This window comes from Camelina sativa, chromosome 16, assembly GCF_030686135.1.
Source record: "Camelina sativa cultivar CO46 ecotype springtype chromosome 16, ASM3068613v1".
Classification (NCBI taxonomy): domain Eukaryota; kingdom Viridiplantae; phylum Streptophyta; class Magnoliopsida; order Brassicales; family Brassicaceae; genus Camelina; species Camelina sativa.
Genome location: NC_141895.1, coordinates 6544658 through 6571283, shown reverse-complemented (window position 1 = coordinate 6571283; position 26626 = coordinate 6544658). Strand labels below are relative to the sequence as shown.

The following is a 26626-nucleotide window of genomic DNA, read 5'->3' as shown; positions in this document are numbered from 1 at the left end:
TTGGGAAATTTAAATATGAGATAAAATAGAGAAAGTTAACTAATTGTTTTTGAAGTAAGATTTGTATGCGGTACCTCAACGGCACAAGCTGGGTGAATGTCAACATTGGTGTCCTGCAAGAAAAAATTATCGAAATGATGTTCCATATCCATGTGGATATGTAAAAGTTGTTCCTATAAAGTTAGCCAAAGAGAGGTGTCCATGTGGATAGTATAAAAAATGATTGTAAATTATCAGAATTGCTTACCTCAATACCACAGATGGCTAACGGTAGGGGAGTGGCTTCCAACACATTATCAACACAAGCTGGGTGAATGTCAACATTGGTGTCCTGCAAGAAAAAAGTATCAAAATGATGTTCCATATCCATGTGGATATGTAAAATTTGTTCCTATAAAGTTAGCCAAAGAGAGGTGTCCATGTGGATAGTATAAAAATGATAGTAAATTATCAGAATTGCTTACCTAAATACCACAGATGGCTAACGGTAGGGGAGTGTCTTCCAACACATTATCAGCGTCGATTTTCTGCGAGAAGCTCATCAAGTGTTTGAGTAGTCAAATATACTTGATTATATAGACTTACTCGGAAAGTATATTAATTTGGTGAATAAATACCTCAATATCGTCGGAGGGTGTACCGTCAAGGTCAGGACTAGGAGCAGGCAATTGAGGATTGACATTAGAGTTCCCTATAAATCCCTGTAACAAGCAGGTGTAAGGTTGTAAGGGTTGTGGAGATACATGGTCATCGAAGGGAACATGTTTGGTGACAGTGTCATAAACTGGGGATTGCTGTTTTACAAAAAGTTGTTTAGGTCACAAAAAGGAAGACAGTTGAAGTTTAATAGGAAAGGTACAAGTGTGTCTAACCTTAGTCTCGGTGTCATAAATGGGATTGAGGAAAGAGTCCGGACATCCTGAATCATCCTGAATCACATCTTTCATAGCGGACAGGCTGTTTCCAACAGAATGTTCCTGTATAAATTGATTAAGATGAATATAGATGCACACAAACTAGCTCTCGGATGATTGAAAACAACTACATACCGTTGTCCCAAACGGGTGGACATATTGTTCCTAGTCGTGTTGGTTTAGAAGGATATCATCAGGAGACGTGACTGCTTTGCTAGGAGATTGTTGAGAAGTTGGGGATGGCGTCCGGACAGTCACATTCGCTGCAGCATTCTCTGGACAGGTAAACTCATCGCCTGCGGCAGTGGAAGGTGGTGATTCCTTGACAACGGATGCAGGCCTCGTAATGGTGCGCCTTAGTGGTAGTCTTAACCGCCTACGTAATCGAAGGGTGTTAATCTGAGCCTGTAGTTTCCTGTTCTCAGATTCTAACTTTTTAAATTTACTATCTATCGCATCTCTAATAGAATTAAGTTCTTTCTCTACAGCAGCTTTGAAATCAGCCAAAACGTTATCGTCAGTATTGGAGAAGATAACATAGGGACTCTTAAAACTCGAGCATTTGGACTTGGGTGAAGGTTGATTGACACGAAGTTTGGCAGAAATCTCTTTCCGCCTAGGAATTATGTGCTTCCTGTGAAGCCCTTTGCCCTTCTTATCTGGTAAAGTTATTAAAGACAAAGAACAATCACCCCCTGGCCATTCCTTTTTGGTGAAGATATGTCCTGCCTGAATGAGACTTTCCATATGAGCAATCTTTTTGTCTTTAATCTCATCGTCCCACTCGCCCCAACCAGATTCTTGTTGGACAGCTTCCAAAAACGGAGGAACTAATAGTTGCGGTTGTGATAGAAAAAAATTCTTAATGTGTGTATCCACGTGGATAATGTAATCGAAAAATTAATAATGTGTACATATGACAACTTACATCTGGTTTATGCTCAACACATATGACGTCTGTCAGAGGTAGATTATTCTTTGGTAGGCCAACTGAAGTCCATTCCAGGAAAGTGCGGCTGTCACCAGCACCTTGTACCTTGTCTCGTAATCCAGAAATGTTACGATATGCAAGGAGTTGAAGCGCAAGAGGGAAGCCATGCAAACGGAAGGACTTCTGTTGTAACTTCTCGGTGAAACTCTTCAAGGGGTCCGTTGGTTGAAGAACCTTTCCCTGACGTTTAAGTCTTTTAGCCACTGGTTTGGATTGCGGTTTGAGATCAGGTCTCATAGTGGAAATAGTCTTCAAGAAGGATTCTCTGCCCCAAAGAAATGCTAGAAACGAGTCGATGTCTTCAAGCATCTCAACATACTACCAAGTTGGTCTATGCGTTTGGCTGGAGGCAATGAGTACACCATCGACTATGAGAAGCAACGCAAGCCGAAGCTTCCGATCCAAATCCTTGATAGTAGGGTCTTCAAAAGTAGTGGACACATCACCTAGGTTTGCCTTCCGATCTTCCCCAATCAACTTGTCCCAGTAACATTCATCATCAGAGTCGGGAGCAGGGTCGTCTTCGGGGTCGTAATCTTCCGGAAATTCGCCACATGGAAGGCCAGTTACAACACCAAATTCAACTAACAAAAACCTCATAGGGTATCCACCAAATACAGTCCACAGCTCGTACTTCTTTTTGGACAAAACCTGCCTACAAAGCAGAGCGTGGAGTAATTTGCAAGAGATAGGAGACTCACCAATATGAAGCCTGAATAGAGAACCCAGACTTGAGCTAAGAATCGTATCGAATTGGGGTGTGCCTTTGAGGACCTTGTAAACTATCGTCAGGATATCAGGTCGTGAGTAAACATTCAACCTAGCGTCGGGAAAACGGTCAGTTGCGAACAGACGGTGAGGGAGAAGATCATCCCACTCTGCAGATTTTTCTCCAGAAGTATCACCAACAGTTGTAGATGACGGTTCATCGGCCGAGAATTTGGATATGCGACGACGGGTCTCTGCCATGTGCAAAGGCGGTCCACAGCGGCAAGTTAAAGGGAAAACGGAACAAATGGAGGTAATGGGACAAACGGGAGGAGTGGTAGGATTCAAGGGTTTAGGGGATTTGGGAAATGCAAATTTAGGGTTGATGAGAATTGCAGAATTAGGGTTGATGAGAATTGGGGATCTAGGGTTTAGGGGATTTAGGATTTTGTGTTTTTACGGTTGTTAAAAAATATCTACTGAACAGAGGAAAATAGACATAGATAAGTTAAATTTGGTGTAGGAGAGTTTTGAGAGGTAAACTGTAATTTTACAGAAAGAAAGTATAGAGATAGTAGAAAGTGGGTGTAAATTGAGAAATTCCCAATAACTAACGATAGAAAAGCTTATATTGATTTACAAAAATAATAAACTAATATTTTTGAAATTTTATAATAAAATTATTTTACAAATATTATTTACTATTTCAAAAAAAAATTAAAATAATAATAATAATATTATTCGTTAAACATAATATTTTATACACAAATTCTCTACATAAACAATACTCTCTATTAATCTTTGAAAGTGACTATCAATTGTTAATCAATGCAATCAACAGACAACCCTTATGATTTGATATATACAACTGGTTACAAGAAATGCAAGGGTGTGCATCAAAATTTGCTAACTTCCTCTTCAGGGCGTTCGAATAATCTTGCAGATAAACTGGCTAAAGACCTAAGAAGCAGAAATTCAGAGTTTATAGTACATTATTCAGTACCTCAATGTATCACTTATGGATAAAACTTTGTATTTGTTAACCGATAATATAAATGTAGTTTAAACTTTAAAGGTTAAAAAAAAAACAATACTCACTATTCATATCAAAATTTACAAAAACAATTATATATAAAAAAAAAAAGAATTTACCTCATTCCTTTTTCTTTTTTAGGTTCTACACATATTGTCCAGATTCAACATGGAGATGTTTGCAAATTCGGATCTAATTTAACATATATATAAAAAAAGGAATTTTAACCTATAAATAGAACTTTAACAATAAAAAATATATAATGTAATTGTAAATTTGGTATATAAAGTTAATATATATATATATTAACATGTTATACTAATAACTGCAATGATGTTAATATTAAGACTAATCACTATTATAAATTTGGTACTGTATTTTAAAATCTCTACACATGATCGCATCAATTTGTAATATCGGATACTGCTCAATATAGGATTTGTTGGAATTTCTTAGACTTTACTGAAATTATAATTAATGAATTTTGATATTATATCCAAACTAAGTAAATGTCAAAATCATATTATAAAACTAAGTAAATTAAATATATAACATTATAAAATATATAAAATAAATAATTTTTATTATTATTCTGTAACTAACAAATTTAAATTTATGTAAATAATTCCCAGTACAACGAGGATCACTATCTAGTACTTTTTAGAATTACATTTATACATCCCAATTAATTCCATTCCTTTACAGCATTAATAATTGAACAAAGTTTGCCCTTATACTTAAAAAACAATTTAAGAGGGTTATTGAATTAAAAAAGATTTACATACTTTAAAGATTATATTTTTCGACATTATGAATATATCACTATTACAGAGCTTGATACACTAGTTAATAATTTACTCTCATTTTGATATTTTATTTACAGCTACATGCCATTGTGTTTTTTTTTACTTTCAATAAAAATATTAAATATTTCATTTCATTTATTAATTATATCACGTCTATTATTCTTAAAAAATATCATATTCTTAATAAAAATAGTTATTAAAATATTCTACCAAAAATTGTTTGGAAACTATTAAAAGTATGTACCCTGTAAATAAATACATAAATAGGTGATGCCACATAAATTTAGTATTTCAATTCACAAACGAAAACTATTCTTACACAACTAAACATGCATTCCTACTTTTGTTTTATAATGGCATATTCAAACACCATAAACACATTTCCTCAAGAATACTCATACCTCAAAATATCCTTTACAAAAATAGATATATTCAGATTCAAAAATTTAATTATATTTTTCCATAATGAAATGTTTCATCTAATATTCCTCCAGTTATAACAAATCTTAAAAAACCGAAAACCTCAAAAGATTTAAATGGTATAAAAAAATATAAAATCATTAAATTAGGTTATATCCAAAAAATGATTTTCAAATCCGATTGTTTATTAGTGTAACATCCGTGAACCAGTTATTGAATTTTCAGAGTGGGTGTCGACCGACACCAGGTGGGTGTCGACCGACACCACTATTTCTGGGTTCGTCGGGTTTGTTCGTTTGGTTTGTTTTTAAAGGAAAGGACGACCCAAGTCGAGGGTTTTTGATTGTTTTGTCGCTGTTGAGTGACAAAAAGAGAGAAAAAGGAGAGAAAGCGTTGGAGAGTGTTTCTGTGAGTTTTTGGGTCTGTTCTTGGTGTTTTTGGAGAGATCTGTGGCTGTAGAAGGGAGAGGTGTTGCTGGGAACGAAGGAGAAGCTTCTTGAGGCGTTGTTTCCACCGTTTCTCAATCAAATCTTCTTGCAAAAGAGGTGAGTGCTTGACCATGGCTGATCTAAGTCTGAGATCTCTTTTGTTTGGTTGTTCTTTGTCTATTTTGTGGTGTTTGCTTGCTTGGGTTTGTTGTTTTCGTGTTTCCCATAGGTTGCTGAGGCATTTGGGTGACTTTGGGACGGTTTCATGATGATTTGAAACGGAGGATTGACGTTCGGGATCGTGCAATTCACGTCTGCAGAAGCAGTGTCGGTCGACACCATGTTGTGCTAGCGTCGATCGACACCCAACCTGGTGTCGGTCGACACCGATCTTAACCGATGATGAGTTTTGCCTTGTTTGATATGTTGATTGTGTTTATTTGTTTAGCTTAACAATGGAATCTCAGTTGCTTGTGTGTATAGCCAAGTAGATGGGAGGATGGCTTTACTGAGTGTTTATAACAATACTCATGCATCTCAATGTGTTTGTGGTGCAGGTAAAGGCAAAGTGTGATCGTGGAATCAAGGCGATGAGGAGGAGGATGTTCTAGAGGCTTGATTGATTGTGGTCTAGCTATTGTTAGGTTGCTAGTGTTGAGTTGATAGAACATTGTAGGATGTTGGAACTTGGTTATTTCATTGTTGGTTCTGGACTATTGCATTGTTGGTTATTAGATTGTTATTGTTGGAAATCCTATTGGTTTAATGGAATTGTTTTGTTATTCGCTGCTGTGATTGTTGCTAGGTTATTAGTGGGTATGAGACCACTAGTGAATTAATATTATTTATATAAAAAAGAAACGGGAAAGGTTATTTCAATTTATAGATAATAAAATTAAATAATTTAATTATTGAGTAATATAATTTATGTTTTAATGTTTCCGTAAGAAACAATCAAAATAATTATAGTACTCGATAAAACATAAAATATATGAATTTGAATACTAATAACAATGTTCTTTTATGAGACCGCCAATAAAAATTGTTCCAAAATTTCAGTCACAAAAGTAATAACAATTGCGAATTTAAATGTAGTCTTCGGTCTTCGAGTAGGTGGTTGTAAAGAGATTTGAACTCTTCAATTATCAGAACAACCACAGCTTCAAATACACAGTAAGATTAGGCATGTCAATTAGAGCCAAAGCCCGGGGGCTGGCCCGGCCCAGCCCTAAAAAATATCGGGCTCGGATTTAAATATATATGTTCAGAAAAATCGGATCTTTCGGGCTTGTTTGAGCTATAAGGTTTTTCGGGCTTATCTCGACCGGGCTCGGACTAGCCTGAAAAGCCCTTTAACAAATATATTTGTACTTTTTGTTAACATTTTTATTTGATTGCAATATTTGATTAATGATTTATTGTAAATAAAGTTAAAAATCTAATCTTAGTTTTTATATTTACTTAATAACCTTGCTTAATATTTTTATCAATGATTACAGATTTTGGCATATCATGAGAGAAGATCTAAGATAGTTTTATCATACATTGTAAAAATTCAATGTTATAGTTATTAGTTGTTCTTTTTGTAAAACTATTTTATCACTAATCATTCTTAATACATCTCTTTTTCAATTAATGTATGTGAAGTTGTTGGCTTTTGGAGAGTACAACTACAAAACTCCCAAAAACTATTATTTAAAGGGTTAACTAATCTAAGTTTTGTGCCCTACATATTTGTAAGTTGTTCCACATTATGGTAATTGTATCATTAAAATAATTGTGGTAAAATTAAAATAGAAAATGCCAAATTAAAGCTTATAATAAATTGGAACAACAACATAAGAGTATCTCATGAGCACAAGAGGTTCAACGATAATTAGTGTCAACAACTCAATAACAATTTGCCATGACGTAAAATTAATGGTTTCGAATTACAAGCAGTCTCACCTATGAAAGCTTTGGGTTACAACAATTCTCATCTAACTTGATTTACAACAATTCTCATTCTGGGCAAACTCCATCGCCGAAAAGGTGGTGTTTGAGATTTGGCAATAACCAATGAATTTGTCTGTTTTTTTCAAGAGTAAAATATTGAGCAAGATTAGAATTTCCATGCCTTAATGTTGGAGTTTTGTTTTGATGAGATCATGCATTTATATTGAGGGTGAGATAATTAGATAAACTAAACTACTATAGTCTCTTTAGTTTAGTTTATTAAAAAAAGAAAATTCATTTAAGGTTTACTTAGGAAACAATTTCATTTCTTTTAGAAAATATATATTTTCAATAAACCCACCACACATTCATCTTCTAGTAACACACAAAATTTGATTCATCACACGTATTTTTTCCTCATGAAATACAACATAATATTTATGACATTTATACAGCAGTTTCATTGAACAGAGGTACACCTCGCCGTCATTTCTTAAACACCGGTTGGAGCACGTTCTGGTTCCCTCTTGCTTGCTTTGGCCCAAAAGTCTCCATAAACCACTGATTCTTGTATGAAGCCACTATGTAGCCCATCGCTAATCCAAATACAACTCCAAGTGCAATGCCTAAACATACTGCTATCCAACTCAATGGTTTTTCTTCTTCTTGTCCTTCTTCTTTTCTCTTTGGCAGTTCGGGTTGTGGTGGTGAAGTCGCTTTGATATCTCCACAAACATCCTTAAGGGAGTGACCATTAAGTCCGGGATTTCCCTCGTATGATGAGCAGTTTTGTCGCTGAAACTGTGTGCCTTGTGGTATGGAACCTACAAGCTGGTTATGTGAAACGTTTATCCACTCAAGAGAAGAGAGAGCCCCAAGCTCAGTAGGAATCTCACCAGAAATCTTGTTTTGTGACAGGTCTAGTGACTCGAGATTTGTCAGGTTTGCCAAAGAATATGGGATGTGGCCCGTGAATGAGTTGCTAGACATGTTGAGATTACGAAGCTCCTTCAACAAACCAATGGAAACAGGAATTTGGCCATGGAGTTTATTTCCTGAAAAATCAATGGACGTGTATATTGTAAGGACTTGATCCATCTCCATTGACACTCCTTTACTCGTCAAGATAAGTGAAGTGTAGTAACGGTATGTACGAGTGTTCCTAATGTACTCTGGTTCCATATTATAATCTCTCTCGGAGGACATCACAGTCCAGTTTACGAAGAAGTTCGAAGGCAAGGTACCGAGGAAGTCATTATGTGATACATCAATGATTTTCAAGTCAGGAAATCCAAAGAAAACCCCATCAGCGTTATGTAACGTACCGTGAAACTTGTTAGAGCTGAGGACAAGAACTTGAAGCTTTTGCAAAGAATTCAAATGGAAAGGAAACATGTTGTTGATTCTGTTTCTTCCCACATTTAGAACTTCCAAAGCAGAACAACCAATAAGAGAAGCTGGCAGTTTTCCTTCTATTCGGTTGTAGCTGACGTCAAGTGACCCTAAGTTCTTGGCGTTCATAAAGATTTCAGGAAGATGTCCGCTGAGCATATTGTTACGAAGATTTAAATCAAAAAGATAACTCATCTGAGTCTCTAAACACCAAGGAACTGACCCGTGGAGGTTATTGTCTGATAGGTCTAGGACGTACAGAGAGCGTAGTTCACATAACGATCGAGGTATCTCTCCAGTGAAGTTATTCTTAGAGCCAAGAAAATATAGAATAGACTTGGACGGGATGAAGACTGGTCCTTGAAAATAATTTGACCTTAGATCCACACTAAGGATTTGACTCCCATGATAAGCTTTGAATGATCCATTGTAACCGCTGAGAGAGTTGTTAGAAAGATTCACATCGGACAACTTTGGTAGTCTCCACAACCAGTCTGGTACTTGACCTTTGATTTTGTTGTTTGAAAGGTCTATAGACGCTACATTCCTTCGGTATTTTATGAACTCAGGGAACTCAGTGATGTTGCAGCCTGGCAAATACAACTCTTCCATTTGTGATGTAACATCTGAATCAGAAGTGATATTTGCTGTTGAGACTGGGACTCCCAAGAGTGCCAACAATATTAACTGCTTCAGAGGCAAGAAGATGTGTAAGTCAACTGGACTGACTTTATTGTAATCGTTACGGTTAATAATCTTAATATATTGTATATTAGGTAACATTGAGATATTCTCAATCCCAACGAGGTCTTGGTGTTGGCTATAATCCAAATAGATGTGGGTCAATGAAGGTATCTTGACTAGGGAAGGAAGGGTGGCTCCCGTGAAAAAATTCTCACACACACCAAAATAAATTAATTTGGAGAGTTGGCTAATGTTTGGTGGGAAAGAACCAGTGAACTGATTGGAAGAGAGAGCGAGTGAACGTAGTTGTGTAAAATTGAGTATTGTACTTGTCAAGTCTCCACTAAGCTTGTTTCTCTCAACATTAAAATAGGTCATTTGTTTTAGATTGCCAATAGAAGATGGGACTTCACCAACAAAACCATTTGAAGAAAGATCAAGATTAGAGAGATTAGAAAGGTTCCCAAGTGAAAACGGAATCTTTCCTAAGAACTTAGAATAGGAAAGGGTCAAAGAAACCAAATGTTTGAGGCTACCAATGGAGTCGGGTATGGTACCTGAAAAGGCTGTGCTGTAAAGGCTTATCTCTAACAATGAGTTATTTTCTTGAAACATGGGAAGGTTGCCTCTTAGATTTAGATTGTAGTCTAAGGCAATGGACTCTAACTTGGGGATCAGAAAGATACTGCTTGGAAACTCTCCGAGTAGGTTGCACTCGACAAGATGTAGCAATCTTAGAGACGACATGTTTGAAAACTCATGTGGAACTTTTGAGGAAATGTTCGAGAAGCTCATATCCAGTTCTCTAAGGTTACTCAAGTTTTGAGCAAGTAGACGAAGAAAATATTCATCAATAGCAAAAGATGAATAAGAAAGATCGAGAGACACCAACTTGGTTAGCTGAAGAAGCTTGGTTGGAGTTGGGCCTGAAAATGATGAACGGGCGAGGTTAAGTCTTTCTAGCTCCATGAGTTTATCAAAACCAGCTGGGATTGGCGAACCGGTGAAATTGTTGTAAGCCAGGTTCAAGTCACGGAGATGAAGTAGTCTGAAAAGACTACTGTTGGATAGAAATTGGCCATGGAGGCAGCTGGAACTAAGGTTTAGTCCGACAACATTGCGTGACGTAGCATCACATGTGACACCATCCCACGAGCAACAGTCACTATTATTCACCCATGATGTTGTCTTTGGATAAGAGGAGACATCAAAATAAACAAAAGTAGACCTCTGAATCCCAAACTCTTTCTTGAACTCAAGAAGAGCATCCATTTGGTCTTGATGACACAAGTGTTGTGTAGAAGAAACAAAAGTGTTTAGAAAACCTGAAACGAGGAAAACGAAACAGAAGGAACGAAGAGAGAAGCTCATTTTTTTATTAAATAAGAAAATTTTCACATTTGTGAAAAGAAAAAGCATTGGGGTAGTGATAGTATAGATTAGTGCTGCTGGTCACCATATATATTAAATAAAAAGTACAAAGCTCCATCAACTTGACGACAAAAAACAAAAAAAAATAGCTCCATCGACTTAATAGTTTGAAGCATATTAATTATTGACTCTTCCTTTCAGTAGACAAAAGCATGATTGCGACTAGTAAACTCGTTCTTGCCACCGAGAGGTCAATCTTGTTAAGAAATTTAGAAATGAATGAGAAAATGAAAATTGGAGTTTAGTGATGGGAAAAATAAAAACCAAGTGCCGTGTAGCAATTTTTGGTGATATGCTTTGCAAGTTGTCTTGTCCAATATAGCATTTCCAAAATTTGTATAATTGCGGGGTCGACAACGCGTATGGTTGTGACATCAGAAGTGATAGCATGAGAGAGAACATCTATGCTTTCTTACTTATACACTAGATTTTTTTCATTGGGTATACTGTATAGCAGTATTTTACAGTAATTTAGAACTTATAACAATGTAAAATTTGAGTATAAATAATAAAATAATTCAAAATGTAAATAATAAATTTATAGAAAACTTTTTTGTTAGCGGCTCTGATTGGTTATACTAATTGAGGTCGTTTGCAAATAAGCCGCTGCAATGTTCACACATCAAGACGATGTTTGGAGAGAGCGGTTGGAGATCATAATTGAAAAAAGAGTTTGGAAAAGGTGGTTAAAACTTAATTTTGATGGTTGCAAACACTAACTCCAATCACTTTGAAAAACCAATGTTTGCTTTTGTATAAAATTTTAGACAATTTTTATTATGTCATTTTACTCATTGTTTTTAGCATTAATTTCTTTTATCTAACGAAAAAAATAGTAAATATAATATGTATGTGCTTCGTACATAGCCATTGTCATAATACAAGTTTCCGTCGAATACAAAAAACAGTTTCTTTTTGCTCAAAAATTAGTTCTTATCTCAGAGTCAATTTTTGAAGTCCATTCATTGAATGTATTGTTTAAAATCTCCTAATTTTTTTAGTATACATGAACTACCTATATATATATTATATATCTGAAAATTTGAAGTTTTTGTTTGTAATTAAGTCAAGATTGTGATTTCAACAATAACATGTAATTTTAAATGGACGATCATGCATGTGATAATTGAATACTTTGTTATGAAATAAACATTTAGAATTTTGTTAATATCATATAGTGAATATTTAAAATCATTTAGCATGCTAAGTTGTTTGAAATATGATTTTAAGTTGATTTCTGATTTATTATAGTTGTAGGATTCATTTATCACTAAATTGTGATGCGAACGTAATGTTTTTCAATATTAAATATAAATATACCGAATATTATCATAATAAAAAATGTACATACACAATATACCATGTCGCTTTCAGCGAGTATTACGATGATTTAGTGGTCATATGGCTAAGGTTGACAGACAATCTAATAATCATTCGTTTCACACATGGATGGTCCTTACCTTTGAGAGGCCTAAAGCATTTTAGAAAATGTAGCCTTAATAGTTAGGATAAAAACTTCAAAAATAACTTTTTTATAACAAAATAAAGCAATATCTAAATTTATTTTCCAAAAAAAACATGTTCGGCATATAGTATTAGGAAAAATCTCATAAAAAACCATCAAGTAGCAATAACTTTCATCTTAAACCTCTAAACTATTATACTTCCAACTAAAATCATTAAAATATCAAATTTATTAAATCAAACCTTCAAAGTGGCAATCATGTTCGCGGACCCCCATTTTTCACTATAACTTAGTTCACTCCATCAAATAAACACTAACTACGTCCATTTTATTAATTAACATTCTTTTTCATAATATAGGATTTTAAATGTGAATAAAAAAGTAGAGACATTACAAAGTAAAAAAATGAAAATTAAACTATCAAATAAAAAGAAATCATTCCATAAAACATAAACTATTTTCATACAAAATACTTCCGGGTCATTAAAAAAATACATCAGTGTTTAAAATGCTTCTTCTTACGTATAAGTCTTTTGTTTTTGTTAACCCTAACCCCCAAATCGATTTGATTTTGGGGTTTTTTAATTTTATTTTTGTTTTAATTATTTTAATTGTTTTGTTAATAGAAAAATATATTAAAAATTACATGTGGATTATTAAACGACTGGAATTATTTTTCACTTGATACATTGAACTATTCTGCTGACGAAGTTAATTGTTTCGGTGATAAATGTGGGCCCGCAAACACAAATGCCATATTAAAGATTTGATTTAATAAATTTGACATTTTGATGGTTTTAACTAGAAGTATAATAGTTTGGAGGTTTAAATTGAAAGTTATTGCCCTTGATGGTTTTGTATGGGATTTACACAATATCTTATGTTATTTAATACCTCATATATTAATATATTTGAATTATGTTAATTATATTTAATTTACTAACAGTTATGAAAGTCGGATATTTTTTAATGAAATTCATTGGAAACTAAGAAGTGGAAAATGCTGCCAAAAATAATTAATAGTTAAAACAACTGAGAATGATATAAGCTGGAAGTTAAAAAAACATCTAGGCCACCAATGTTTATTATCAATAATATCAGATGACAAAAAAAAAGATGGTTTTTTTGGTTTTAGATTTTGCTGTTGGTTTTAAAATTAATAAATAAAAAAGCTGAAAGCATTATAATATATAAGATTCGAACATGGTAACTGGTAATTAGCGCACAACAATTTCACCTAACAACAAAACAAGATATGTTGTCGGTTGTCCCATTAGTTTACTAAATATTATGTGGCCAAAAGCTCTTGCTTTATTTGTCTTATTATGGGCAAGAGGCTTCCAAGGGCCCAAGACATCGTTTCACACAATGAATTAGACATCAAAGACTTTACAGTAGCACTTTTTTTTGGCATTTTCTATAATATACTTTTTATTGACCTTCTATTGACTCATATATAATATAATGGACTATGAACTGATTCTCAAGACAAATCATAATTTGTACAACAAGGTAGAACATAGTTAGATCAAGGAAAATGCTGGAACTTCAAGGTAGGAAGGATCTTCTTTTTGCGGTTGATGGAGCGCTTGTTTGTCTTCTTTGCAAGTTCTAATGAACTAATAAACCAATAAATAAGTGATAGCATCATCAATCACCGCAACTGATATTATACTACATATAGAGTGTCAATTATCAATAACAAATTAAGAGGATGTATTAAAATTTGTGTTTTAGTAGAGGCTGTCTTCAAATCGACCTGTCAAAGGCTTTCAACAATGTAGATTGGGTCTTCCTCTCAAACATCCTAATGGCTTATAACCTACCTGCAACATTCATCAACTGGATAAAAGCCTGTTACACGACCCCATCTTATTCATCAACTGGATAAAGGCGACTCCACGTCGGCTCCTCTGTTCACACTTGTCATGGATATCTTGTCGAAACAGCTTAATAAAGCGGCAATCTCGGGAAGTCTCCGTCCACATCCTCTTTGTGTCAATCCTCTTATAACGCACCTTAGCTTCGCTGTTGACATCCTAGTATTTTTTGATGGAAGTGAGGACTCCTTGGCTCAAATTCTGGACACCATTGCCAAGTTCAAAGACGCTTCAGGTCTAGGAATCAACTTACAAATGGTTAGGAATTCCCTTATTTAAACTAAACCAAATCAAGCTAAACCAAATCAGTAATCAAACGGTTAACCGAAATCGGCGAAAATCTAAAAGATACCCTTTAATAATATCCATAATACAAAAATCTATAAATTATATAAACTCAAAAATATTATTCCATGGTTTCACCAAGAGTGTTAGAGGAAATTATTTTTGTTTCACAAAGAATGTGGGATTAATTATTTCTACACTCAAAAAAAAAATCAAAAACTTTACGTAATTAGTATCTCCAAATGTTGTTAGTTTGTAAAAGTTAAAAACTCTTGCAAAACCAAACCAGTTTCAAGTTTCTTTCCATTTTTCCCTTTTTATATTATTACATTTTGTATTTTTTGGTTTTATTCAGTTAACTTTGGTTAATTGCGGTTATCAATTATTTGAACCAAAAATTTATTAAATACCCGAATAGTTATCTATACTAGTATTTTTGCAGCAGTTTTTGGTCAAAAATACTTTTTGGAAAATTTTTACATTTAAAGCATTGACTTTAATATTAGTTACCAAAAAATTCAAAGTTAATTATAGGTAAGATTTTTAAAAATAAGGAAATCTTTGTACTTCATTCAAACATAAATATATGATTCCTTTTCATTTTTATTTGAATTTATATTTAAATTATTTTGAATTATTCTATAATATATTTAGTTAATAAAAATTGTGATGTAATATGATGTAAACTATTTAGTTAATATGATGTCGTATGAATTTATATTTAAATTATTTTTTCTGCATATGATGTAATACAAATTTTTAAAAACGGGCATATATTACTCAATAGATAAATCAAAAATACGGGTAAAGTATCCCACTTCACCTAAAAAAATTGGGCAATAGTTCAGAATCATACTATAAAAGAGACCAAAATGATTCATAATACAAATGAGTAGAAAGCTTGATTTATCAGGCATTCAAACTTAAAAGACTTTTATTTGGTTTATTTCAGTTCTTTATTTTTTTTTAAATTTAAATATTCTAAATATTTAAAACTTTTAAAAAGTTAAATAATAAAATATAAATATTTCTATTTTTAGAAAGTTAAACTTTATAAAATGTTAAAAATATTAATAATATTTAAACGTTTATGAAGTTTTATATATTATAAATATTTAAACTTTAAAAAAAGTTAGAAGACCTTCAAAATATTAATAATCTATTTAAACTTTTATGAAACTTCAAATATGAGAAATACTCAACCGTTTTAGAATTCTAAGTATTATAAATATTCAAACTTTATAAGAAGCGTCAATCTTATAAAATGTAAATGGCTACAACCTTAACAAATAACATATCAAATTAATCTAATATCTACAATAGAAAACAATAAATATTAAAAATTAAGATTATATAGTGTAAGTTAAAATATCTCGGGACAGAGTTATATAGCGGGACGGATTTTGTTGATATTTATATAAATTTAAAATATGATAAATTTGTTGTTAAACGAGTAAAACATCATTTCATTATTTTGTTAACACCATCGGTATCCGAGAATAGACATATCTAATTAAATTGATTAATAAATATTATGTAAAAATAAATTATATTTCAGTATTATATGGTTTAAACTTATAAATATAAATGCTTTAGTTATAAATAATTTGTCCCGCGGTGTACCGCGGGTCCTAATCTAGTTATATTGCTATATTCAAACTAACCAAAACTGAAAGGTTAACTGAATGCCCATATCTAAATTTTTGACTCTTAATACGAGTATTTCTGTAAAAAATACAACTACATAGATAATTGTTGCTAATCGAATAACATGTTAAAGTGCGAACAAAAATCGATTTTATATTCGTGTCTTCAATTCGATTATGTGGACATACTATTTATTTATGTAGATTTCACAGAACAGGTTTATTTTTGGGTCAAAAGATTTTCATATCCGTGGTGCTGGTCTAACGTGTTAAGGTTGATTCTTATTACATCTCTATTTAGGTTATCCGGTTGTTGATGTTTAATCATTTTAACAGATTTTTATCCAGTTTGATTGTTTATAAGTTTGATAGGGATTTAACTGATTAATTTGGTTCACAAATTTGATGTAAATTTAACTGAATAATTTGGTTTACAAGTCATCTAGATTCTCCATCATGTTAGTCTGAGTTTCACGTGAAACTATTTTTAGTTCAAAAAATTCACAAACCGAATTGAAACCAAACTATTATAAATTTAAGTTATAAATACTAGACTAAATAAATATTCATACAAATATAACCCCGCACGTATGTGCGGGTCCGAACCTAGTTTTACTGTTAAAATATACTATTTAGTATTTACTACTACCAACAAATTGTCTTTATGAACATATTAAATAACTTATTATATGTCTCTTCACTTGAACATTTTTATAGTTACAAAACGTATACGTTAATATTACAATAGCAGTCTTTGTGAATAAATTATCTGATTGGTGAAGAAATATATGAGACGATCTATTTTTTTTTTACTTCAACCATCTTTTTCTTTATGTAAAGGTGAGTATTTCCATTTTTTTAGAAATAGTATTTTATATTTTCACAATCCTTTTTATCTTATATATTATAATTTTGAATTTTATGATATATATATATATATATATAATTTCCTTATAATATCTTTTTAAATTTTAAAGCTGTTTAAATTTTATAATTTTCTTGTATTTGCCTTTTCATATTTTTAAAACTGTTAATTGATTTGTTTTACATTTGGAAGTTTACAAATGTTAATTTTTCTTTAAATTATTTTAAATAAATTTAGTTTTTCTTTTCTCTATTTTAATTTTATATAAAACCTTTTTATGGTAAGTTTTGAATTTTTACATTTTTTTTTAATTTTAATAAATTTAGAATTGACATGTGTCAACATCTGAATGATAAAATTGACATGTATCAAGATCTTGTTAATTAGTAATTTTAATATCAAGCTTTATATAATAAGATTAAAAGATTTTAAATAAAATTATGTTTTGTTTTCTTTATTTTACTTTTATATAAAACCTTTTTATGGTAAGTTTTGAATTTTTACATTTATTTTTTAAAATTTTAATAAATTTAGAATTGACATGTGTCAACATATGAATGATATAATTTAGAATTTACATTTATTTTTTCTCTATTTTACTTTTATATAAAACCTATCTCGTAAGTTTTGAACTTTTACATTTTATTTTTAAAATTTTAATAAACTTAAAATTGACATGTAAACATCTCGCTAAAAATATTATCTTAATAACCGAGAGAACTAATCAAGCGTCACATTCATCAACAGTTTTATGATCCATGAAATAGAATCTAAATATTTTGGTTTGATTAAAAAGCTCAGAAGTAAAATGCATTATACAATTAACCTACCTATCAAAATCAAAATGTGGGCTGAAGGCCCAACAAAGCTTAAATAAATGATCCATGTCTCTCGATTCCTATGTTACTGTGTTCTCAACGCTCTGTAACCAAAACCTGGGGCAAGGAAGAAGAAGAACACCTTTAATCGAAGATTCTACATTTTAAGGTAGAGTTGTCTTTTTTTTTTTTTTTTTTTTTTCGTTTGGAGTAGTATCACTGTGTTTGTTCCGTCAATGAAATTGAACCAAAGCCCTTGTTTCTTCATCTATGTCCACGCCCTAGATTTCGGATCAATTTTGTTTTGCTTACAATAATCACATTTACAAAGAATTAGTCAGTTGAGTTTAGTTACAAATCTTGGAAAAGTTAAGATTTTTATCTATATTATGGATTTTAATTTCGTTGATTCTGTGTTTTGATACTGTAATTGTTCAAGGGTCACTCTCATTTTTAACTTCTTGGAGACTAGTGTGTGTGTTCTTCAAAGATTGTAATTTGAAATAAGATTGGTTTGTTTGGTTTTGTTGTGATTTGGAAACCAAGGAACTTGTAAATCAGTTAAAAAGCTCTTGATGTGTTGCTTGATCTCTTCAAAACCGTATCGGTGAAAGCAATTGATGCCATGGTTCCAAAGGAAACTGATGAGGCTACAGATTCGTTGCCAAAAGCACAAAGCAAATCTAGGGTTAGTGAATTAGATGGCTCTGTAATTGTGGCTTCAACCAATGTACCTGAGATTTTAACTGCTTCTGACTGTGGAGAGAGACTTCCTGAGTCGTCAAGAGGTCGGGTTTGTGACACAATGATGCCACCACCAGCTTTATATTCCCAAGCTGCCTCCTCAGAGTTACCTTTGAATGTAGTGGAAGGTTTGGTTAGAGTAGAAAATAGTAGAACTAGTCATGATGCTGATGGTATTTTGAACCAAGGGTTTCCTGAAGAAGCTGCGTTTTGTTTACCAGACCCTGCCGGCTGTGCTAGATCAGATCAGGTGAATTTCTACTTCTTGAAAAGGCCATTTCTCGTAGTTTGTACATGTTCTTGATTTCATGTAGGAAACAGGTGTGGTGTAACTGATAAAGATCTCATATGTTGCTTATGGATTTGATTTTTTCTTCGACAGGGTGTTCAAATTACAGGTTCTCCGCCAATTTCATCAGTTCTCTCCCAAAATATCACAACAGCAGCAGACCAATGGACTTTGAGATCAGCTTCTTTAGGTCATGATCTTCCCAGAGATAGTGATTAAACTGCTTTAACTAAATAGTTGGTGTTTACTAGAATGTAAAGGCTTTGGTTCGTTTATTGATTGTTATGTAGTTAACCAGTCTGAGGATGTCCATGAAGCAGGTGTTCAGCCTCCTAACATCTCATATAGCGGATCAACAGTCAACGCTTCAGCGGATGCATCTCTTCCCAACAATCCTATGGGACAGAGTCCTCGGTTACATTTCCCTTCGTATATTGACATCTGTGACTACGAACTGGAGAAGCTGAACAAAGAACAAGGGACCTTAAAGAAAAACTTTGAAGAAACGGTTAGTTTGTCCTAATTTTCGGTAAAATCTAATCTTCATTCAGTTTTCTGTCTTCTCTGCTCACTGTCTTGTTGTTTGTAAACAGACATTAGAGTTGAAGGCTGAACTCGAGAGAAAGATGGCTGAAGTACGCAGTGAGTACGATAGGAAATCCCAAGAGGTAGATACTGAATATAATGCCATTGCGAAACAGATTGGAGCCTTTAGGAGTTTGGTTGCCATGAACAGTCTCTTGGCGAACGCTTACAGGTCTTCACGTCCAGTGAAGAGTGCAACCACGGATACTGCAGCTGTTAGAGGTAAATAATCTTGAAGAGTTAAGAATAGCGAATATCGATCAAGGGAATGAGCTAAACAATGACACTCACACTTTTTCCTTCTTTAGCAGCTGGGAGCTCCCAACATCCAACGCAGCAGCAGCAAGCAGTACAGACGAACATGAATATGAATTCAGCTGCTCCTCCTCGACCCTCAGTCACAACAGCGGAAGCTCCAATTCCTTCAGGTCCTCCTTCGCATTTCCCGCGCTGCAATACGCCTCAACCGAGACCGATATCTCAGCAAGCAGTACAAACAAACACGAATATGAATTCAACTGCTCCTCCTCAACCCTCAGTCACAACAGCGGAAGCTCCAAGACCTTCAGGTCCTCTTTCGCATTTCCCGCCTCAACCGAGACCAATATCTCAGCAAGCAGCAGCACAATCCAACCCACATATGAATTCAACGGCGCTTCCACGCCCCTCAATCACAGCAGAAGCTCTTCCTCTACATTCAGCAGCCTGCAACACGCCTCAGCCAAGGCCAATATCTCAGCTACCAGTAATACAATCAAACAGGCCTATCAGTTCAACCGCCCCTCCAAGACCCTCAGTCACATCAGAAGCTATACCTTTGCATTCACCACCCTGCAACACGCCTCAGCCAAGACCAATATCTCAGCTACCAGTAGTACAATCAAACACGCATATCAGTTCAATTGCCCCTCCTGGACCCTCAGTCATATCCGAAGCTATATCTTTGCCTTCACCACCCTGCAACATGCCTCAGCCAAGACCAATATCTCCGCTACCAGTAGTACAAGCAAACACGCCTATCAGTTCAACTGCCCCGCATGGACCCTCAGTCACATCAAAAGCTATATCTTTGCATTCACCACCCTGCAACACGTCTCAGCCAAGACCGCCACCTTTAATCTCCAGCCACACTCCAACTTCATATTCAGCAGCTTCTACTCCACATGTACATGGTATAGTGAGGCGGACCATGGCACCTCACTTACGATCATCTCGACCTCCCAACTCTGTTGCTGCATCAACAACAAATCCAACAAGGCAGGTTCAACAACAACAACAACAACAAGGGAACTCAAACAGTAGCTTGGTCTATCTCTCAGATGACGACTAATGACAAAATCCTTAGTATATATAGTATATAGTTTTTTTTGTAGTTCGAAGCCCTTAAAACATTTGAGAATGCCACGTACGAAGAATCATTTCCAAAAAATGGACGATCCATTTGGACACATGTACTGGAACTTAGTGCTCATATGTGTTTTGCGTAATGGAATACAATTTTTTTGGATACTTACAAAGGAAGCATACAATTCCGAATGTTGAGAGTTCTATATTACTACATAGAGTAGAGAGATTTTTCAAAAATACTTTTCTTAAAACTTCGAATTTTGAAAATATTATGGTCATTTATGGATTCTAGCAGAGCAAGGATCATGGTGGACTTCTGCTACATTAACTTAAAACCTCTGAAACGAGTTCCAACGAAAACGTGATATTAACACCACGTGGCACGTGACATCCCCGGATCTCTAATAAATGAACTCTTTTAGTTTTTCTTACTTGTATATTAGTATCAGACTTATCAGTACAGTGATGAGCTGACTCTACTCTACCGCAAACGCAAACGCAAAACTCCTCTGTTTCCAGCGTTTATGTTTCTTAATTCTCATTCTGATTTGTGTGTGACGAACGGGACTGTGAAAACTTTATCTGGATAAAAGCTCGACTACAAACGCGATATGCTCCATTCCACATTTGAGTTTTAGCTTACTGGTGCTACTACTAGCTTTGAATCTGCGCCTCTGTTTCTTCCAAAAGCTTCATTTTTTAAAGGTTGGTTTCCTATTTCCCATTCTTTGAATCTGCGATTTCAATTCCTTCGAGCTACTTGTATCAAGAAATCATGAAATGGGTTTCCCATTTCCCCAAAAACCTTAACTTTTTTGTCAATTGGACCATTGTTGAATTTGTGGGACACGTTTCTTTCCATCAAAAAGTTCGGATTTTTACTTTTTTCAGTCAATGGCGGAGGAGAGGAAACAGGTTTTACAATCTAAATCCCGGTTTAAATAACCGACACCGGAAATTGTGAGTCCCACAAATTTAAAAAAAAAACCAGTTCTTTAACCGGTTCCCGACAACCGACACCGGAAATTGTGTGCCCCGACACGTTCCAACAGTTTGCTTCGGTCCTCGTTTACCTTTTCCTTAAAAGCAAAGCACTTTCGTCATCCTCTTTTTGTCTATATCCTCTAATTTGGTTTTTGTCCCTAAACCCTTAATTTGAGCTTATGGAACTTCTTGGTTAGATTTCACAAAATCTTATTTTTTTTATCAACGTTGAGAAAGTTTTAGTGGATTAGATTAATGAGGATTTTGCTATTAGTAAACAGTTTAAAGATTAACTTAAAAGGAGCTTTTTTGATATATATAATTTATCTTTGATACTATAATGGTTGAAAGGTCACTCTCTTGATTTGCAATTCCGTTTCTTTCTAAAGGTGGTTGGTCTGTTTTCATTCCATTTATTATTTGTATTTCCAATTTTTGACTAATCTCAATCATTTCTTTAATCACATTATATTTTAGTAGTAGTGATCAAGATGCTCCATTACTTTCTTCTTTTTATAACCCTTTGTTTTGTTGTCTGCAACTTCCTTTTCTCTTGACACTGTGATTCACTTACCAATCTTGTTCTTACTTCAACGTTTTTGCAGGGTAATGTGATTTTATATTGGCTCTCTTGTTTTGTTCTTTTTTAGTGTGTTTGCTTTCAAGAATGCAATATGAATAGTTTGGTTGCTGTGCTTTGTCTTTAGCCAACTAACTTTAGAGGGGAACTAAAGATTTGCAATTGGATCTTAAATGATTTGATGTGACTGTATATCAATCGGTATGAGTTTTACTACTTTTTGTTGATTGGGGTGTGTGTCTTGTTTTCTCTTCTAACTCTGGGCCCTTTAAGAATTGGAGTCTCTTGATTGTTGTCTGACCAAGTCATAGAATGTTTTTGGTTCACAGTGGGTGCAACAGAGTTCGAATCTTTTGTATGTCTGTTCACCAACCCCTTTCATTCACAACATTACACTGTAGATTTACCTCTAGTTTTCTATAAAAAAAAGTCTACTCTCCTTGCAGTCTCTGGTTCTAATCTAACATAAGTTGTTTCAGGTTGTAGGTTGTTGCACACTTGGGAGTTTGAGTAAAAGAAATAAATCAGACATGAAGGTCTTCATCTTATCTTCTCTGTTAACGAATCTCCTGTCGCTCATGTTGTTGTCTACACATGTTAGAGTCAATTACTAACCTCTTGTGGTGTAGTTTCTGCAGCAGTTATAATGAAGATGAGAGTGGAAACCGCATTTGTGATTCTCTTGGTTCTCATATCAATCCAACAATGTTATGGAGGTTAGTATCTTAGTTTACTCTATCCATATTTGTTCATGCTTCTGAGTTCAAAGATAACACATCAACATATCTAAAACGGTATGACTTTCATTTATGTGTTAGGCGCAAGTACCTATACGTGCACTTGCTTCTCTTCGAGCAATCAAAGTGATATCCTGGGATCTAACTGTTCCACATCATGTAATTGCAGACCAGGTTAGTTTTCTCTTTACTCAACTGTGAAAATTTCAAGATTCTACAGAAAAGTAACTTTATAACTCTCTCTTATGTTAGCTGATAGAGACCAATGGGTCTGCTTGTGTCCTGCTAATGGTTTTCCGGTAATAGCCATTGGTGGTGCTAATTCTTCATGCTTCACTTCATGCAACTGCGCTGCTGGTATGTTTTTTACTCTTATCTATCTCGGTCTCTATGGCAAGCTCAGTTGTCTATATAAAAAGTTTGTCTGCTTACTTGTTTCTGTAGGAGCTACCAAATCTTCGAAAAAGCAATATTTATCGAGGAAACTCGTGGTGGTTGTACTACTCTTCTGCGGTGTACTCACTTCACTAGCATTGCTTGCCTCAATGATTTGCTACATTTGTAGAAAGAACACATTTTCTGGACAAACCCCTTCAGTTTCTTCAGATAGAGAATCTAGCTGGCATAGCTCTGCCAACTTAATAAACCGTAAAAGCTCGGTTTCGCAATCTAAAATTAGCATCAGCTCCTCAGTGACAGGATGCTTCTTTCAGAATGCTTCTTTGTTTTGTGTGACCAGACCTGAAACAATCTATGGAGCTATTTTTCAGTTCTCATACACTGAATTAGAGCAAGCAACCAATAAATTCTCCAGCAACAGTGTGATAGGACATGGAGGTAGTAGTTGTGTTTACCGTGGGCAGCTCAAAGACGGTAAAACCGCTGCGATCAAACGTCTAAATACCCCTAAAGGAAACGACACTGACACTCTATTCTCAACAGAAGTATTAGCCTCCTCCTCATCCTCTTCATGCTTCTTATATGGGGTGGTTTCAAATATAATCAAGATTATGACATTTGTGTTCTGTTCTTTTAATGTTTTCACAGGTTGAGTTGTTATCAAGACTCCATCATTACCATGTGGTTCCGTTAATTGGATACTGTTCTGAGTTTCATGGCAAACATGCAGAGAGGCTTCTGGTTTTTGAGTACATGTCTTATGGAAGTCTGAGAGATTGCTTAGATGGAGAGTTGGGGGAGAAAATGACATGGAACATAAGAATCTCTGTCGCTCTTGGAGCTGCAAGAGGGCTCGAGTATCTTCACGAAGCTGCTGCGCCCAGAATCTTACACCGAGATGTAAAATCCACAAATATTCTCCTTGATGAGAATTGGCATGCAAAAGTAAGTAACACAAACCACCTCCCCCCATATATTTAGATGAGTCTAAATTTGAACTTGTAATGAGCATAAATTGTTACAGATAACAGATCTTGGGATGGCTAAGTGTTTGAGTAGCGACGGTTTACAAAGCGGTTCAAGCTCTCCCACCATAGGACTACAAGGAACATTTGGCTACTTTGCACCTGAATATGCAATTGCAGGATGTGCTTCACAGATGTCAGACGTTTTCAGCTTTGGTGTTGTTCTACTCGAGCTTATAACTGGAAGGAAACCGATACAGAAACCTAGCAACAACAAAGGAGAAGAAAGCCTAGTTATTTGGGTAAGTAACAACACTTCAGTTAATGAATCTTTAAACCATTCTGAAACTTAGTAGTTATTGTCTGGTTTGTGTTAGGCTGTGCCGCGTTTACAAGACAGTAAGCGGGTGATCGAAGAACTGCCTGATCCGCGGCTAAACGGGAAGTTTGCTGAAGAAGAGATGCAGATAATGGCGTATCTTGCTAAAGAGTGTTTGCTATTGGAACCAGAAGCTAGACCAACAATGAGAGAAGTTGTTCAGATTCTTTCAACCATCACACCAGATACAACATCCAGACGTAGAAGTTTCCCCATTAATTATCTTTTCCAGGTATGTTTTTACATGAAACCACAGAATACTAAAGCATTTGAAACCTTATTATCAGTAACATTTGTCTTCATAGAGTAACGAGACGAAGAAAGAAAGCAAAGTAGGATGGTCAAGAGGTGGGAGCAGGAGTGGACATGAAGAGGAAACAGTGGATCTTACTGAGCCACGGTTTGAGTCCTTCTGCTTGCCGAATGTGAAGCCGGTCTTGCTTGAACCATCTGCACATATTTAATACTTTGAAGTAGATATAGAAAAGCACAGAGCCAAAAACAACATTGAGCCATTTGCACTATGTAGATAATTGCTCACTCTGACGCGGGTGAAGCGTTGTGACTTGAGAGGTTTCTCTATAAGTGAGTGTCAAGATTTGTACTGAACAATAATTTATAATCTTACTAAAATACTAGGTTTTGAACCTGTTGCGTGGTTGTATTTGATATATTTTGATGAAAACTATATATGATTGACGACGGTATAAAATATTATCTTATAAAAAAAACTAAATTAGTATTAAGAAAAATAAATAAATTTCATATACACAATTTTTTAAAATATAAAAATCAGTTGTGTTATAAAATCAAATCTGATTAAAAAAAATCATGAATTTAATTCGACGTCCAAACGAGGCGAATCAAACTAATGACCTCACATATCCTAAACCATTTCTTTGACAACCAGAAAAATGAAACAATTTTATCATCATGAATTTAACTCGTTTTCATATTTAATTGATCGTTACTACCTATGTTTTCGTGTTTTTTATTCAATGTTTTCTTATTTTTCATATTCTTTTTTTTTCCAACCAAACATAAATAAATTAAAAGAGAACTCCGAGGTTGGTTGCCCAAACCGGAGGAAAGTAGTTGACAAAGAAAATTTCAGAAACTAAAGTTCTAGAAGAACGGCTAAGCAATCTGCCCTTACATTAGACTCACGGGAGATCCTAACCAGGGTGAAGGAAGGGAAAGACGATCTGATCATAGAAAAATCCTCCAGTGGGATCGAGAAGGCGGGCCAATCATCGGGCTTCTGCACCATCATGAGTAACTCTGCACAATCTGTCTCAAAAGCTTGGCAATCCACTCCTGCCGCCAATATAGACTCCATAGCCCAAATCAGTGTTTGAAGCTCTGCATGTAAGGGAGTAAGACCGCGTCGCTGACTCCGGGCTCCCAGGAGAAGTGTCAAATCATCACCACTGCAAAACCACCACCCCAAGCCTTGTAGAGCATCCAAACTTTTCCAGGAACCATCAATTTGACAAATTCTTTCTTGTCATTTTCATTGTCAAATTTTGTGGTAATTATCATCATTACTTTTAGCGTCTGACTCTTTGTTATACTCTTTTTCTTTTTCTTCCTCGTCAACTTCATCACATTCTTCTACTGAAAAACCATTTTTTAGATTACCACACAACTTGTTAACCCATCAAACTCCAAGAACAAAATCATTTCTTTCTCATAAAAATAAAAAATAAGATAAAAAAATAAAAAATTAATGAAAGAATATCAACTCATCTATATAATCATACACAAAAATATGTTTTACAGCTCATAAGAAATAAAAAGCACAAACGTAGATAAATAAGATAATTTATGTTTTACATCAATATTTATAATATTTTAAACTTTTAAAAGGTTTCAAAATAGAATATTTGAACTTTTTAAAAAGTTTCAATATTTAT

The 26626-nt window shown here is 34.3% G+C and overlaps 3 protein-coding genes and 1 pseudogene across 27 annotated transcripts; 2 read left to right on the top strand and 2 right to left on the bottom strand.

The window, feature by feature from the left end:
- Nucleotides 1-1079: 1079 nt before the first annotated feature.
- LOC147925190 (uncharacterized) lies at nt 1080-2874 on the bottom strand (annotated as a pseudogene).
- A 4686-nt stretch (nt 2875-7560) lies between these two features.
- On the bottom strand, nt 7561-10770 carry LOC104750076 (receptor-like protein 7). Its single transcript, XM_087490629.1, has 2 exons — nt 8561-10770; nt 7561-8290 (listed from the first exon to the last, which is right to left on the bottom strand). Exons 1-2 carry the CDS (start codon nt 10728-10730, stop codon nt 7722-7724), a joined length of 2739 nt encoding a protein of 912 aa, XP_087346755.1. The 5' UTR covers nt 10731-10770; the 3' UTR covers nt 7561-7721.
- A 6959-nt stretch (nt 10771-17729) lies between these two features.
- Nucleotides 17730-20828, top strand: LOC104750075 (uncharacterized). 5 transcript variants are annotated; one of them, XM_010471820.2, is made up of 6 exons: nt 17730-17870; nt 18248-18695; nt 18828-18924; nt 19055-19242; nt 19328-19541; nt 19628-20828. In XM_010471820.2, the coding sequence occupies exons 2-6, from the start codon at nt 18327-18329 to the stop codon at nt 20647-20649; spliced, it is 1890 nt and encodes a 629-aa protein (XP_010470122.1). In that variant the 5' UTR covers nt 17730-17870; nt 18248-18326; the 3' UTR covers nt 20650-20828. The 5 variants fall into 5 exon arrangements, with proteins under 5 accessions (XP_010470122.1, XP_010470123.1, XP_010470121.1 ...); XM_010471821.2 differs by having other exon boundaries at nt 17734-17870; nt 19631-20828; XM_010471819.2 differs by having other exon boundaries at nt 17734-17870; nt 19025-19242; nt 19631-20828.
- A 272-nt stretch (nt 20829-21100) lies between these two features.
- LOC104750074 (receptor-like serine/threonine-protein kinase NCRK) lies at nt 21101-25422 on the top strand. Of its 21 annotated transcripts, none has more exons than XM_087490635.1 (11): nt 21101-21371; nt 21558-21626; nt 22710-22766; nt 22872-22946; nt 23049-23141; nt 23220-23324; nt 23412-23911; nt 24015-24311; nt 24391-24633; nt 24709-24942; nt 25016-25422. In XM_087490635.1, exons 4-11 carry the CDS (start codon nt 22877-22879, stop codon nt 25172-25174), a joined length of 1701 nt encoding a protein of 566 aa, XP_087346761.1. In that variant the 5' UTR covers nt 21101-21371; nt 21558-21626; nt 22710-22766; nt 22872-22876; the 3' UTR covers nt 25175-25422. The 21 variants fall into 21 exon arrangements, with proteins under 21 accessions (XP_087346761.1, XP_010470115.1, XP_010470114.1 ...); XM_087490632.1 differs by having other exon boundaries at nt 21103-21371; nt 22860-22946; XM_087490633.1 differs by having other exon boundaries at nt 21134-21371; nt 22869-22946.
- Nucleotides 25423-26626: the final 1204 nt, after the last annotated feature.

Coding starts and splice junctions, on each gene's coding strand:
- LOC104750076 (XM_087490629.1), bottom strand. CDS start 10,730: ATGCTTTTTCTTTTCACAAATGTGAAAATTTTCTTATTTAATAAAAAA. Junction 8,291..8,560: donor CAGCTCTAACAAGTTTCACG/GTACGTTACATA, acceptor TTGATTTTTCAG/GAAATAAACTCCATGGCCAA.
- LOC104750075 (XM_010471818.2), top strand. CDS start 18,327: ATGGTTCCAAAGGAAACTGATGAGGCTACAGATTCGTTGCCAAAAGCA. Junction 18,696..18,827: donor GCTGTGCTAGATCAGATCAG/GTGAATTTCTAC, acceptor TTTCTTCGACAG/GGTGTTCAAATTACAGGTTC. Junction 19,542..19,627: donor GGATACTGCAGCTGTTAGAG/GTAAATAATCTT, acceptor TTCCTTCTTTAG/CAGCTGGGAGCTCCCAACAT.
- LOC104750074 (XM_010471813.3), top strand. CDS start 22,877: ATGAAGATGAGAGTGGAAACCGCATTTGTGATTCTCTTGGTTCTCATA. Junction 24,634..24,708: donor AAGAAAGCCTAGTTATTTGG/GTAAGTAACAAC, acceptor GGTTTGTGTTAG/GCTGTGCCGCGTTTACAAGA. Junction 24,943..25,015: donor CCATTAATTATCTTTTCCAG/GTATGTTTTTAC, acceptor TTGTCTTCATAG/AGTAACGAGACGAAGAAAGA.